The sequence below is a fragment of the Hetaerina americana genome, unplaced genomic scaffold (assembly GCF_022747635.1).
Source record: "Hetaerina americana unplaced genomic scaffold, ioHetAmer1.1.p SCAF_1, whole genome shotgun sequence".
NCBI classification, from domain to species: Eukaryota; Metazoa; Arthropoda; class Insecta; order Odonata; family Calopterygidae; genus Hetaerina; species Hetaerina americana.
The window spans coordinates 7,145,802-7,163,191 of NW_027286069.1; the positions used below are offsets into that span (position 1 = coordinate 7,145,802).

General features: G+C 37.6%; 1 protein-coding gene across 1 annotated transcript in view; it reads right to left on the reverse strand.

Annotated features, from left to right (window-relative positions):
• Positions 1 to 17,390, reverse strand: part of LOC139694527 (diacylglycerol lipase-beta-like) — a 211,106-nt gene that overhangs the window by 20,851 nt on the left and 172,865 nt on the right. The window contains exons 6-9 of the mRNA XM_071593054.1: positions 5,903 to 6,270; positions 3,083 to 3,209; positions 2,519 to 2,662; positions 1,151 to 1,262 (exon numbers count right to left, since the gene is read on the reverse strand). Of these exons, the coding sequence (XP_071449155.1) occupies positions 1,151 to 1,262; positions 2,519 to 2,662; positions 3,083 to 3,209; positions 5,903 to 6,270 (751 nt within the window). The remainder of the gene's footprint in view (positions 1 to 1,150; positions 1,263 to 2,518; positions 2,663 to 3,082; positions 3,210 to 5,902; positions 6,271 to 17,390) is intronic.

Here is a 17,390-nt window from a genome sequence, read left to right on the forward strand (position 1 = left end):
AAAATTGCAAGTCGCCAGTACAGCATGAGACAAAAATATCATTGTGAACATAATCAGGTGACCTGACCAAGAAGTGTTTTCGGGGCTTGAACTTTTCTTGGGATGTGAGCTGGTTTGATTCAAGGAGATCAGGCATAGACCTAATGATGAATATTTGACGGTGGTAACACACTAGTACCTTCCACCATGGGAAATACACCAAGAGAACTTATATAATAAAATATTTGTCCCCAAATATTTAAATTTACATTTGTGAAGACATGGATGGCAAGTAATGAATGAGGAAAGAATTTTAATTTCAGAAACAACCAGGTATATGATATCACCTATTTTTCTATATAACTGTACACCTAAGATTATCCCCTAATTACTCATAGTTATAGGTAGGATCAACTAAGCAAACTGATTATGCATCTAGAGTAAGTTTTATCCAGTAGATTTTAGGTAAGCAAGTTATAAAAAGTTTAACATAACTAGATGAGGCATTTTCATTCATCTTCATTTCAAATAAATCTCAATCATTTTGAAACACTATAAATCATTTGTTATGAGCAACACCCAGTACACAGGGGTGTAGCTTATAGAAAAAAGTAAAATCCTTATATGGCATGTGATTTAATACTTTGTCCTCATTCCTATGGAAATAGTAATATTTCATTAATCATAATTACAAGATACCTTCCCAACTTTAGGTGCATAATAAAATGCATTTTAAATCTGATAATCGTTCCACATTTTTTTGAAGCAATTCTATTGAAATGAATAAGATTGGCTTTGGGCATTGAGTGATAGCATTTTCGCAATGATAACCACATGAAATGACAATTGTCACTCTAAAGGAGAGAAAACCACAGATACTATGGCACTAAACAAAAAGATAAATCATGCCCTTTGTCAGCATTCTCCATTCCAAAATATTGATGTTGCAGGCTTGAAAAAACACTTGAGAATGCTTATAATTGCGGACAATTAAATTTTATTGAACTTTCCTTGCCTTCAAAATATTTTATTGCATTTTCAATGTATAGTACAAATAAAGCAGAGTATAAACATAATATATTAGCACTTTCATGTCTACATGATGGCTAATAGAATCATAGTCCATAATTGGGATTTAGCATTTACTAATAATATTTTCATAGATACTAACCTGTCACTACAAGATTGTAGTGTGGATAAGAATCAAAGGCTCGTTTCAGAGCACCACTCTCCTCTACTCTCTCTTTCACAAATCGAGCTGTTTGAAGCATGCCTTTGTGAGCCTGTACATGACGAAAAGAAAACAAAATCAAACTGTATGCTTGAATATTAACTAAAACTTTGCATACAAATATTAAAAAATCAACTTGTTGATCCACGGAATATATTTGTAAATGTTATAGCCGAAAAAGTATATAGTGTTTAACTTATGAGTGAATATGTATATATACTCACACACACACACATATATATGTATATATATATATGTGTATATATATATGTATATATATATATATGGGGGATCGAGATGGTGCGGGGGCTAACGTACTGGCTTCCCACCCTGAGGGCGCGGGTTCAAATCCCGGCGGTGTTGAATATTTTTCAGAGGTATCTCGATCCCTACTTGAGGTGCTTTGTGGAGGGCACTTTGAGTGAGTACGCCGTCCGTCGGATGGGACGTTAAGCCGCGGACCCCTTGGCGCCTTTCGTAAAGAGTAGGCTAATGCCGATGCCGGGTTTCTCTCCACCCTTCATCCTTTCCTGTCCATCCCCTATGGCGCAAATGACCTTAGCTGTCGGTCGCCTCCCCTCAAAACTACTACTATATATATATATGTGTGTGTATATATATGTATATATATATATATGTGTATATATATGTGTGTATATATATGTGTATATATATATATATATATATATATATATATATATATATATATATATATATATATATCTTTGAAATGGAACGCTCTTTAAAGACACAAAAATATATAAAAACACAAATGTCGATTTTTAAACCATTCTGGAAGGACTGGCCCCTGTGCCCTTATTTGTGTGAATTTCACACACCGTCGGACTTACTGGTGAATGAAATCTTCATTCACCTACCAAACCGACCTATATATATATATTTCCTCGATAGCTCAAGTGGTTAAGAGCATCCCCCCGGCAAGTGGAAAGATCCGGTGTTCGAATCCCGGTCAAGGAAATATTTTTACTTTGTGATCCGTTCGATTCCGCCTTCCTCACCTTTATTGTGTTCGTCCTTTATGTGTGTTCCTATCCCTTTTCCTTATATCTGTATATAAATATATATATATATATATATATATATATATATATATATATATATATATATATATATGTATGTATATATATTTATACACATGCATAAATATGCACTTATACATAGTGTATGTAGGTCCTGTAGGCATAGTATTAATTATGAACTGATAAAACTAATTGTAGCCTTTTAATAATCATGCATAACAAATGGAAACTATTTAGTAAGTAAAAATTAGAGCGTATTTATACATACTGCACTTCCTGGAGGAAGATCAGGACAGCAAAAATCAGTTGATGCTGCACAAAAATCAGTAAAGATGTCCCTAACAGTGATGGAGCCACGGATTGCGATCACCACAGCATTAGTTTTGTGGTCAAGGAGCACCACAAAAGGGGCCTAAGGAATGAATAGACAATACACCTTATTAGAAACAGAATGGAAATTTAATGATATTTTCTGGTGAAATATGTATCATTTCATCTAATAGAACCAACACTTTTATAAAAAACCAAAAAGCCTAAATGTAAAGCAAAAAATCTGCAATATTTTCAGTGATCAATATTCTTGAAACCAAATTCACCACACATCTAAAATGCAGGCACCTATGTGAAGTTAGTGTGAACATAATAACCAAAAATCAGATATTCATCTAAAAGGTCTAAAATTTATTTTCAGAAATTATTATTTTTGACCTATTCATCCATGATTATGGAATATTCAATACTTTATTTCACAAATTAAAAAATTGTTAGCCGGGCACCACAAAACAAGAAGAATAATTATGGACAAGGGATATTTTATGGAAAGTTACTGTACCTGATAATATCCATTTTGAAAAGAAGCATACAAAACGTCTTCTTCAGCAGTTTTGGTAATAACCTTAAGGGCAGCCATTCCACAAAGGCAGCAATTATCATCATCAACTTTCCTTGCTTTTGACCTCCTATAATCAGGAAATGATATACATCCAGTCAGCGCAGGTAGAATTGTCATTTCAGGCCCCTTTTTTGGAAAGACTACCTTAAGTAGGCATTACTTTCAGTTTGAATATAAATTTATTAATTTTACAACTTATTAAATATAAATACTAATTATGCTCTGATTCGTTTATTTTCTATTATTTTTTTCATAATATGAGTGAGTAATGAATATTAATTAGATGAAAATTTATGATTAAAAATTTTTTATTGAGTATCATGGAGATGGATGCCATTAATTGTCATAGAGTAGCATTAAAAATAACAGATTTTCTAAATTAAAGCCTAAAATACAATGAAAATCAGAGGAGATGGAAAAGCAAATACCTTGGTATTATTTTAGAAAAAAATAAGTGTAAGGAAATTGGGAAATAAAACTACACTGGTAAGTACATGTAAAGTATTGGCATAAAAGTGCAAAAATAATGGCAGGCTTGTTTGAGTAGTCAAGTAAAAAAGTTACATAAAGTGTTGGATATGAAAAATAATCTTTCCTGCCTCAGAAACTTGGACCCTGAGAATCGTGAATGACAGAAATGGGGTTAATTGAGATTTGAATTGGAATATGATTAAATACAATCAAAAGAGTGAAGAAAAAATGATGGATGATGGGATGGGAGAATAAAGCCAGTAATATATTAAAAAGGTGGGAAATGGGTAAAATGAATGGTAAAAGAAATCAGTGGTATAAGGTAAATGAGGTATGTATCATTTAGAATCAGTTCAATAGTATATGCAACTAGTATTCAGATTCCATTCAAAACTTAACTCTGCATGGTTGATTGTCAAGGTAGCTGAACAAAATGAAAGGCAGTTGATGGCTACCAGGATTTTTTGGTTAGTGAAGGGGAATCTGAAGAAAAAATGTAAGCTGTGGCTGGCATACAAAAGAGATTTCAGGTCCACATTTGGGAGCATTACAGATGCCTTTAGTTATCTTGAAAAATATTTCACAAATTTTTTTGAATGGGGGAGGGGGAAAGTTCAGAAGTTACCACAGTTACTACCTTCATTATTTACAATGAAATGTATGATAACAGTCTTTAATGTTTCCAATTTTTTTACAACAAGTTAAGTTTAGCTATCTAGTTTGGTTGATGGTTGGGCTAATCTGATTTCCAGACTAATACTTCAGACTCTATACAGAAATAAGTAAGGGCATCCTGGAAAGCATGTGGTTTTACACACACACGTGAAGATGTGATGTGGGTGAATTCCAAAGTACATATACGTCTTAGGTGAACTGAATTCCTTTTGTCTTTAATGTTGTATTTCATTTCCTAATAATAATTATTGCTGAGGCTTTGTGTACTGCTTGTCATTGCACACTTGGTTATATTTGGTAGGTAGGCAATATGCAGAAGTATAAAATATCATAAAACCATTATGCTATGCAAATTAAAGTGATGAAATGGACACAGTGCAAACAGTGCAACAAATTGAACTGGTCAGTGGAAGGCACCTTAGGGGGGAGCATAGCAACGAAATGGGTGGATGAATGATTAATGGGAAAATATGCGAAACAATGAATAAAGTGATCACAGTTAAATTTTATGGAATTTAAGTTAATTTTGAAAGAGCGAAAGGCTTTACCACAAGTTGCCAAATTTCTGGCAGAAGTGACAGAAAATGAGGATTATGGAAATATACGAAGGATATATTCATTAATTACATATGGTAGGGACTTGCTAGTGATAAAAAATACGATACCAGCGTTTGTTCGTCATCTTGGAAACCCAGGGGAAAAACGATGGATAAATATGAATACCACAGCGGCCAAATGCTTCTTTGTGCCCAACAAAATGCTAATGAATCTAACTACATATTCAAGCTTAGTGTCTTACTGTTATGTGAGGGCAGAGTACGGCAAATAATAAAGTCTGAGGCATGAGAAATTCATACAAAACAGATGGGAGGAGGGAGTTCCTTCCCTTGTTCCAAATGCGGGTCTCTGAGAAGGTCTAATCATCGGCTGTTCCGCTTTTTGTCAAGTTTTCTCATGGTTGACTTCCTATCTTCCCTTACGCTATCTTCCTATCCTGAGCCATTCTCTCGGTTTCGTACTTTCCCGCAATTTTAATCATAAGAGTCACCAAGACCACGGCAAGGTGGTAACTGAGGGTCACTACCTTGTCGTGATGTGGGAGCCAGTAGCTACAACGACCATGAGAGCAATCACAGCGGGAGCATAATGTCCTGGTAGGGCCACCTTTACCAGTAAGGTTCAAGATTAGGAGCAAAGTTTACCTTAGTAACTACATCACCGCATCTTATTCTTATAATAGTGGCTACAAACACCGCCTGACCAGAATGGACGGCTGAACTAAGTTGGGCATCTTTCTGCCGGTGTGGAATGCAACAGGAAACTGCCACACTATTATTTCTAAGAAATTAATGGTAAACTAGGGTTCTCTATGTAAAACATTTCGGAGGTGAAGCTTCCCAAATGAAGGTCTGGTATCCATAAAATCACATAGCTTTATTTCAGCTGGGGGAGACCAGAGGTAATATCTGGATATGAATCAGGAATCCAGTTGGTAGTCTTTCTTATCTAAAGACTACAGACTGGACCTCATAGAGAAATCAAAAACCGGGACTCACATCTACTAAAATGAGATAACAAAGTGCTAATTACGGTCAAATGAACAGAAAGTCTCACCTGAGACAGACGCAGCAAACGGTCTTGGGCATCAGTCTGCAGATGCCAGTGATGCAGTGGAGGTACATGAGGTACGGCCAGCCGTAGGCACCCTGCGCGAACCGGAGGTAGCGGGCGACCCGGGCGTCCAGCTTCATCCATTCGGGCGGGCGCTGGTCCTTGGCGTCGGGAGTTAGCGCCAAGGTGGCGTCGAGGGGCGGTGGCGAGGCGTTGGGGATGCACCTCACCTCATCCGCCACCTCTTCCCCCGCCCGCCGGCGCAGCATCCTCTCCCGCTTCTCCCGGATGCGGAGGAGGATGAGGCCCGCCGCTAAGTCGGACGGCACGAGCCGGGTGCCGCGCAGCAGAGACGAGAACAGCTCCGACACCTTCGGGAAGGAAGGGAAGATGTGAGGGACGGACGAAATCCCACCCCCCCACCCCAGGAGAAAGAAAAACCTAAGTGCTCAAATCGATGATCGCCTTGATACGTAAGGATGCATATCATTCGGTAAGTTATCCTACGGAGAAATTCACATATTCAAGGAAGACCTGAGGGTTTCAACCAGGAAGTGCTGGTAACCAGAAAATCATGTGGGCGACTTTGGTTTAACTGGAGGTCTCGAGCAAATGCCTGGATTTGTGTTTGGGACACTCGAAGGGAGCGCAGAAAAACATAATGGCAGCGGGAATGGAAAGCATGAGTTCATACATGCTCCACTTTCATAGGAAACATGACGGGTGTAAGATACAGCCAAAGGTCTTTCAGCAACCTGAATCACTTTACCTTGAACCTACATGCGTAATAAAACACAAAACAATGACACATAATACTTTGCTTTAAATTTTATAAGCGTGGTGATTGAACTGTGAACGATTGCATCAAACAGCAGCAAAATACCAATTCCTCACGCAGTATTATCGTAAAATAGGAAAGATTTCCATTAGAATGCCAAATTTGATCAAACAAGCACATTATTTTAAAGTAATTTCCTCCTGAGACGCCATCTCATTCTCTGAAATTAGGGGTGACCCAATAGGGAGAGGGAACATGGCCACGATGGCCCGTCATCAACAGAGCGTGTTTGAGTCTCCCAAAACTTTCTTCTTTCCATGACCTCATCCCAAAATAATTTTTATTACCACTACACGCTCTTCACTTCTTGCACTACGTTTACTGCTGAATTAGCAGGTGATGAAATAAATCAATTGAAGCTAGTAATTTGCTTCTTAAAGGACAGTGTCGCCACCCTCATTTTTATATCACTGCGAGCGCAAGGTGACAGGAGTGTGCGACCACGCACTTTGACCTCATGGCCTACTTAACATGTTCGTATTCGGAATGATTTCCATTATGCCGGATCGTGCAGAGCTGACGAAAGGCATGCAAGACTTGGCCGAGTGCCTGGCTCAGCGACCAGTTCACCTGACACCAGCATGGAACGCGACGACACATCAGAAACATATGAAGACAAATGCCACACACTCCACAATACGATTCGCCCTTTGACATTAGGAAGAGGATCGCAGCAGCCAACATTTACCACGAAAGATATCCAAGCGCTTTTAAATGTTCGCTCGAAGTCGAAAAGTAAGTCGTGAAATATATTAAAAAATAAATAAACATGCACATTTTATTTTTGTGGTTTAAACATAATTTAATGTTGATTAGGCCAATTAAATGAAAATGCTGACTCAATTAAAAATTGAGGTGAAAATAGCGTAAAACGTGCAAAATTGTTATTTCAATGCATTTCCTTCTTGGGATTGATGTTTCAATAAATTTCAACATAGAGATGCAAATTACTTTAAATTGAATTTGAAACAAAGCAATTCCTTAAGAAGCTCATTCCTGGTCGGCCGGCGAACTGCAGTTTCATTAGAACGATAATGGCTACTTCATTGGAAAACATTTCATTATCTAGGCTCATTTAAAAGAAGCAACATGTTAATCATTGGAAAATTAGTACATACATATTTTAATAGCAATCATTCCATCTCATCCATGAAGAACGTGGTTATGTATCTCAATTTGTCATACTACCATTCTACCTAATTCTTTTCTGGTCGGAGCTACATTATGCCAACCAATCATGGACATACTCGTACGGACTACAATATAGATATATTTTGTCATTAATAAGTTGCTTTATTAATGGCTCAAAATCATAGATCCGTAACAAATCAATGATTATGAGCGTTTTCTTTGCAAGCGGATGCTCGTGGTTCGATTCCTCAGCAGACGACTCTGTTTGGTTACAATTCGTCATGAACCTTAAATCATTGTACCGATAGTTGGAAAACGCTTTTGCCTTTGCTGCCAATTAGGTAATGAATGTGTGAAAGTAATGGGCTATGAAGAAGTGACTGAGAAAGAAATAGGAGTGGAAACATTCAGAAAACCCGCCCTGGAATTAATAACGTGAGGTGAGATGACTGTCAATGCATTCGTATCCGAGCCGAGGGAATACTACCATTTGCCACAATGAACAAGCCTCCAAGTTTTCAAGTGATTATTTCCTGGTAGGTCTGCCGGAGAGCGATAGTAATTTAGTGAATTTCTGATCCTGTTTAATCGTTCAAATCGTTTAAAACTCCCCCCTCCCCATTATTTTCAAGGTGAGTAGCTTCAACGCGTCAATTATGAACTTTACATAAAAATGATGCAGGGTCATAAATATGTAGCGGAAAAAAGTGTGCGACCCAAGTATTTTTATAACCCACATTGAATGTATTTTTCAGCAAATAAGATATACTTATATGCTAAATTTGATTTAACTACATTTATCTGTGTTATAATTTTATTATATATATATGCTATAGAAATTTTTAAAATGCAGCAAATAATTATTTCAATGAAAACTTTTAGGCGGATTCTCCTGATAATAACTCCAGAAAGGTAACCTTTAGAACTCATTCCTTCAGATTAACCCCTCTGCTCGACCGGTACGGGAAATTTGAGACCTCAAATCTAGGGATCATAAGAGTAAATGAGAGTGTGGGGACCTGGGATGGAAATACGGCCATGAAAACAGATAGAAAAAACGCCGCGGCTGATTGTGAGTGCAAATGTTAGTCGTAATGCTATCACGAGCCGGCTCGAAGTCTGGAGTCATAAAATAAAGAGTTGGAGCGTATTTATGACGATGCATTTGGGACTCATGGCGTTTAATGGGCTGCCAAAGTGCGCCAAAGACTGAATTTTTAATTTGGGTCAGACATTAAATGACGCCTATTTTGAACATTCTTCGCTGCCTATACAAATGACACGTGTTGGTTGCTTTTCATAACGTCTTTGACTTTGAGAAAAACAACTAAACGATGCTCATCATCATTGCTTACAGCAGTAAGCGCATTAGTATTTCATACCATTGAATTATCGGCTGGATCATGAAGGGCTCAAATTATTTATTAATTCAATTATTTAATCCAAAAAACAGCATCAACCCAATTTCATTGGACAAATAACAAAGGAAAAAACAGTGTCAATAATAAAAACTGGACGCATAAAACGCATATAACTATAATTAAATGTTATTCCTACAAAAAGATTTAAAAAACCTGAGGTGCAATTTATATTTTAGATTAAATTCTGGTTTTAATATTTTCATAAAATAAGTATTTTTTTAAATCAGCTCTGAAGTCGCAAATTTTTAGGATGGGATCCGAACACGATTAAGTATTTGACTCTCACTCTCTCTCAGATTGACTAAATGAATCCATTCTCACGGGATATCCTCAGGCTTACGACAAGGTGAGATTTTAAGCAGAAATAGGCTTACTTAAGATTGATGAAACATTAACAGAGGCCTCACGCATTCATAGGTCATTGCTGAAAGTCGGAAATGTCCCTGACTCTAAAGAAAAAAATATGATTAAAATCCTACATTAAACGGAATGAATTACTCAGAGGATATGTACAGAATTAAGAGTCAAAGAGATGTTTTGAGGTATTTGCACCTCACATTAGGCCATGTATAAATAACAATAAAAAGGTCAGGAGTGTGAACAAAATAAAGAAAGCAAAAATTTAAATTATATCTTCAGATTTCGGTCGTGGAGCACACCCTAGTAATCAAAAAGATGGTTTGAAGCTAAGAGTGCCCAGCGGCGTTCCCGGGAATCAAATCCAGGTCTTCCGGTCAGTAAGGAAGCGCTCTATCCACTTAACTACCACATCACCCACCCTCTCTGATATGGAGTTTCAAATAACTTATGTTGTTTGTTTTTTTTTAATACCATGATTGCGATCGGTGGCTAGGGTGTATAGTATGGCTGGGAAGACTCTGCGGTGCATTTTGAAATGTTCTCGGGAATGCCCGGGATGGATGCCATAATGTGCACATATCCGAGACTGCCCCTTCCATTGCACTGCATTCGCTTAGGAGGGGGAAAGGGACTCTGGATTCTCCACAAACGACCGTGGTCGAACGTTCGCTCTTCATCCGAACCTTGAAACCCCTCTATGCATGGTTGTTAAATTTGCCACTACTCATCCGGAAACAAACACATCCAAATTACCCCATGCATCACGGAGGTGAAAATATGCATTTCGCGATCGCACCTACGCCATTAAAACGTATTTAAAACGTAAATACTGACATTTCTTTTTTTGGAACGGTTCTGTCTTTTTATCAACACAAAAGGCAAGATAAAAAGGAAACTTGGGAATTAATATGTAAATATTAAAAATCATCTTTGGAACTATTTGATAGTTGGCATTGGCTTTTTGCATAGTAATGTGCAATCTTCTCGTTTTTAAACAATATGACATATTTCATTCCACAAATATTCTGTTTGATAAGATGTTTAAAACCCACGAAAGGCACCTGGCTATCGTCATCTAGTGAAGGCATTATCTGCCAGACCATGCTTGCTCATAATTTATGAGCGACTGCATTGCACACATCAATCCAAGCTAACTGGAGAAAGATATCAGACGGCCGCTGTTGTTGTTGGGCGAGGGGGTATCTTTTTAAATCTTTAAAATATATGTCGAGGTTGCATTAATTGCCGTTCCCCTATTGCAATTATCGTTTTCCCTTCATAAATAATATCAATGCATGAAAATTTTATCACAATTTATTGAAGTTAACGTTTAAAACTTACAATAAGACTCACATCCATCTGGTTGGTGTTCTCCGAAGGGCACTTTATCTAGTTGGAGAAATCTCTACGAACTCATTCATTACGTTGTATTTAACCTCATTGCTATGGTAACACGCAAGTTCGCATTTAATTGAAATGTTCCATTAGTATTCGTTATATGTGATGGATGCACATTCCACAAAAAGAATCAACAAAACTTCTGACAGCATTTTACGGACAACCGATTACATTTATTCCCGTGAGGACTCATCTTCTCTTTCAAAGTTCTGTGAATTCATATTTTCACGTGTATTTTTTCACCCTCCAGGGAAGCCATAGTTTTATTTTGTCCACGGCCCCGCAAGATAGGGAACGGATATTCACGGGAGACGGAACTTGAATGCACAAAAATGCCTGCACAGAATACTTAGCGTTATTGGGTGCCAGTCACCGCGGTGAGCGGGGACGTTGGCAGACGCGGGAGAAAAAGGAAAAAAAAAATAAACCTAACGCGACAATTTGGACGATCCGCTCGGCTGGGAATCCGTCACCGACTTCCCTCGTAAAACTTTGTCGCCTGACGCGCGCACTTTTGCGGCCAGGAATCGCTTACCACACCGCCGCCGCTGTCGGTGAGTCGCGACGTGGTCACCGTCCTCGATTTCCACACGCAGTTTCGTTAATTAACTGCGAGCAGTGCAGATGTAGCAGACGGCGTGAGCATGCCAGGCCGAGCAGACATTCCGCTCGACCATTCGCAACTCACATTTCCAATTAACTGGATGGAATTTTGGTGAATTTCCCTTCCGCGAGGCGTGGAGAATGAAATTTGCACACCTGCAAGGCGACCTCTGCCAAGGCACGAGAGTTTTGCGGGCTCGCTTCATTGTGTTGTTTAGCTCCCTGGTCGAAGCGCCGATGTGAGAGTTGGCAGCAGGAATGTAAACTCGAAAGCCTCAACCCACCTGACTATTCTCAAATCATTGCCAGAGAAACGACTAATTATCTACTCTTATTTCCATCGTAGAGCCCTGCCAGGAGTTTCAAGGAGAAAAAACGCAAATGAAAAATAATTACTGACGTCAATAAAGGAACATACGGAAGAGGATGTCGATCACAACAGTCATTTAGGATTTTTCACCGGATAATCACGAAATGTTGATTTCGTGAGTAATGATTTTTTGAACATTACGTAGCAGAAGAATATTAGCAGTTTGAGGTAAGAATAAAACCAATACTGAAAAAATATAGTCTTGTAAAAAAGAAAATTTTTGGAGAAAATATTTAGTAAACGGGCAAAAGATTAATTGGTTCAAGAGAAGAGTTAGGATTCATTCGAAGAGCATCGAGGAAATGCGATGTAAAATATTTGAATGCATGAAAATATGAAATAAATAAATGATTAATTTCGCCTGTTAGGGCCAATTTAGAATACACTGCTAGTATGTGGGGTCCCTATGGATTTGGCTTGATTTTCGAATTAGGTCACGGGCAGCGTTATGAAGATAGATTTGTAAAATGTTGTTATAACAAACTGAGTAGCGTATCAATATTATTAGAGGAGCTAGGTAGGAAATCACTCACGGAGCGAAGGTTAAATTGCGGATTAAATGTCTCGCATAAATTGGAATAAGATCTCTTTGGCGATGATGCTGAAAATCTATTATTTACCCCCATTCTGCTGCGTTAGGCGGAACAATGTCAATAAAATTAGAGAGATCATTTCTAGAACGGATAGATTTAAGATAAAATTTTTCTCACGGACGATAAGGATCAGAATAATGCTAACCGACCGCGACAGGAGGAAAAACGTAGTCTGGTGTGTACTCACCCCATGTCACACACCCTAAGCGTGACTTGCAGTGCACTATGTAAAGAAGAGAGTAAATAGATAACGTCACGGGTGAATGTGGTCGAGAAGAGAAATATTAGAAGTGTCGGCAACGAAATAACAAGAATGAAACTGCATAGACGCACGCTGACAAAAAATTTGTATTCCGCTATCGAAGAATGCAGAGAATAAATTATGAAACTAGTATTTGAACTAGATGAAGTAAGTTCTTGGAATCAACCTCAGTGAATCCAAAAATTTACTTCCTATAGTACAAATTTACAAAGATACACTTTATATCATTCCATAAGAATAAAATATTTGTTTTCAGTTGTGGATCACAGAGAGCCACCTCCTATACATATACTGCAAGCAACCGCTAGGGTGCATGGCAGGTGAGGATTACTGAATATTTTTGCCACACAATACTTTTCCCCCCTAGAGCGGTCTGACTTAATTCTGATCCATTACCGTACGTGGGAAAATGGCATCTTCAATCTAATTTGCCCTACTCTTAATCTCCTTAATTTTTATGAAATAAGAAACCCGAAAATACCCATACCCCTATTCCCCTCCCATAAAACTGCACTAATAACTTTTTCCTCCTGGCCTCTAAGCAAACTTCAAATAAATTATTCCTACGGTTTCTCTTGATCCGCGAATTTTCATAAATGAGATAATGTTCGAGAATACCACGAAATATTTATACTTCCATCAGATATTTTTCTTCGGTGAAGGCCTTATTAACTTATATGTAGAGTATAGAGTTAATTTTACTCAGATAAACACGTAGTTCTAGCATCATTCTCCCTGCTAAGCATGCCCACCAAACCACCGAGGTCCATCACTTATTTTGCTTTAATTTCCAAGTTTAATATTTGCAGTGCATTTAGCCCCTTTGACACAGGTTTTCACTGCTTTTTTATATTAAAATTAAACCTTCCCGAAAAAATTATTTCAGTTCTTTTCTCACCACAAAACCATATCGACTAAAAAACCCAAAATACTGTATTTATTTCCACGATGAATACGTGGTTTCCTATATAAATTCGAATTAAAAATTTAAGAAAATTGACAATAATGCAAAATATCACCAATAAACATTTCAATATATGCCTTTATCGTATCTTATTATTCCTGTTTACCTACTGATCAAAATTTAACTAGATTTGTATGGAAAATATAGGATGATTATAAATATTTTGCTCTCATAAGGCGGAATATGTAAATTCCTATTCAATTGGTCATAGACTCCTTATCTAAATCAACAGAAATGGCGAAATTCGTTGGTCTATAAAAAATAAATAATTATATTAAAATATACATTCGGACAATTCAAAGCAAAAGAAGCTAATAGGGGAATGACAATGAATAAATAGCGGATAAGAAATAGAAAAATTCATAAAATATTGTTTAAATAAATCAATCTTTACTTTCCCTTAAGTAGCTTTATGACGCATTATATATCTTAGACTTATTTTACTGTCGGTTGTCTTATAGTTGAGTTGACCGCTTTGAACGCAACTTTATCTATATCAAAATTTTTTAATACTGTAACTGATTTATATTCAATGTTAAATTATGGCAAACATTATACAACATTATTTTTGGTTAAAATAAAGGTAACTGTATGTCTGCTGAGAAAACATTTTAAAAATCTCAAAAATATTGAAATAATCTGGCCTTAAAGCAACATTCTTCCTCGATCGCAGTAAATACGCAGAAGCCGATGCTGTGTGAAGGCTGCACATATCTTTGAACAGTAAACTGATGGCGAATGGGGATGGGACGGTAGGCTTTCTATCCATGACCAGTGGATGCCCTGAGGCATGTTGATTTATTCGGGTCGCTGGGAATTAGCGAGAGGAAGGAAGGATGGCGTGGGACGTCTGCAAGCCCTCGAGCGTATGGCCGCCGACCCCGTGGGTCGACACCGCCCCGCGTCCCATCCGATGTGCGGTGAACACGGCAATTCGGGCATCGCTACTCATTTCGCTTAATTCTGCCATCAAACCCCATAAAGCCTATAATGTGGCCATTTAAGAAGACTTAAAACACGTATTTACTAATGTTTCGGCTGGGGGGGGGGGTAAACGAAGAGGCGTCCCCTTCCGTGACGTTCCCGGACAACCATCGTGAAAAACCATCGCCATCCCTTCGCTAAAGCTGTCCTTTTGCAGCAGCGGATCCCATCAATAACCACGGCGCCTATTCGAGGGTTCAGAGCGGGATTCGAGGCCGATACTTAAGGATTAGGGAATAGGCGCTCCAATCCTCCCGAGGACGATATATTTTCGGGTTTAGGGACGCAGGTGCCCGTCTAATCTGGCCGGTCAGTTCCAAGAGAGAGGAGGTCCGGCCAGTAAATCGAACTTCCGGCAGCGTCGCTCCTCTCCCCCCCCCCCCCCCACACCTTCCCCCCCCCACACCTTTCTCCCCCCCGCCCCTAACGCCCACGCAAAAGCAGTTCTCTCCCCAGATAAGAACGTCAGCGGAAGGTGTTTTGTTTAAGGTCACGGTCGAGTTTGATCGATATGGACATGTCCCAAGGACGGAAGAAGGAAGGGAAGACGGTCGAGTGGAAGCGTAGAGAGTGCACCTGCAAACTCTGTGACGCTTCAGAGTTTTGGTGCCCAAATATGAGTTTATTCGGCTGTTTGGAACTCCATTACTTATTCGTATTGAATTAGAGTCACATTTAAATTCCTAATAAATTTTTCGTATCCATTAAAAAAAACAATTTTTATTATTATTTGATGTTTTAGATGATCCCTGTATCTTATTTTAGACTATTCAAACTGTCGATATTTAAGTTACTATTTATTGAGTTTTTAAATTTTAATTTATTTTAATTAATATCAATAAACTAATATAATAATAACTAAACCTAAATTTAGTTCGCAAATCCATTAAAATTCAAAATTAGCTAGATTTGCAAAGTATAATTATTATAGAGCCAAATATATAGATAATTGACATCAATTTTATCATTTCGAAGTCATTTTTAGTGCCGAGTTACGTTTTAAATTTAAAAGTATCTTTTAAAAAGCTTATCCATACCAATATTTTTGTGGTAGAGCTTTATTATGCAATCTCTTAGAAATAATTTTCTCAAATAGCATTGGTTTTCGCAGCTCCAGGCAGATTTTGAATTTTTCTCATAACTCCACGAATTAATTTGAATTAACTCCACGAATCCTTGGAGGACATTGGTACCAAGCGTCCCTAAGAAGGCGCCCTTGATGGTCAGTACGTGGAAATTATGCATTCTCCAGGAAGTTTGCTATAATCAGAATATCGTACCGTAATAATTACAATTGTCCCTGAATACTCAACAAAAATATTATTCACTCTAATGAAAAATACATGAACACAATGGGTAAAGAAACATGATACAGTCTTGGAGCAGAAAAATGGTCAAAATATTTAATATAAAGTGGAAAAGAGATGGTTTTAACCAGGACAAGTGCCACAATCGCTGATAAATAGCTGTTAATGGCTTGACATCATGAAAATTTATTATTTCAACAAAGGAAGATAAATTATGCATAAAACTTCAATTTTCCAAGCAATAAATGGGCTTAAAATCAAAATTAAATCAATATGGCGAGCATTTTATGATGTCATTAAATGATATTTTGACATAGCTGAAACATTTGACATAGCTGAAATTTTGACATAGTCTGCACATAGGTCTAAATAAAAATTAAATAGCAAATATTACAAAAAAACCACTGAAAATTCTTCACCAATAATTATAAATGGAAGGTAATAAGGTAATTTAGAAAGATATTGCGAACAAATTTACTCGAATTTAATGCCTTATGATTATTATTCGCTTGGCTAATTCCATGAGATCCAGTTATGACGCAAAAATTAAAATAAGAGGTACTGTGGATATCCTATTTTTTCTCTGTAAAATGATATGGCTCGTTTGGGTAGCTTATATTTTTACTTATTAACTCTTTGACAAATCGCACACAAAGGAAGAGAATCTTCCATTGGATCATGGGATGGAAAATGTTTCGTTCGCTCAATGACCTCCGCTCACTTCTCTAGTGGTAAGTGGAAAAGGGGGATTAGTGTGAATTATGAAGAAACCGCTCCGTACCGTATCCTCATCCGGAACTGAAGAATTCACAGAGATCCTATGATTGCTCCATTGTTGAGTTGAATAATCTTCGAAAATTAAATGAACAGAGAGGGGGCCCATTGCCTGTTCCATCTAACCATCTCCTTTGGTAATATATCATTCACTCGTAGCACCAATTTTTTTTTATTTCACTATTATTTTCGTTAATATGATAAACATAACATCGAAAAAGCAATACAAGACATTATCAAACAATAATTAAGGTGTTTAGAAATTAGAATTCCAAGTTGACTCTAGTATCAAAACGGATTATGGATCGGGGCCTAAGAAGCACCGCGTCAAATGGTTTCTATTTATACGCACAAGGCTCTGAAATAATTCAATGACAAATATTCCCATCGGGAGCAAAAAAGTTTTCATAAACCTACAACACATTGTAAAGGGCCTCGTATTACACCGGTAGAGGATCATCTGCACATTTAGTTAAGCATTTATCG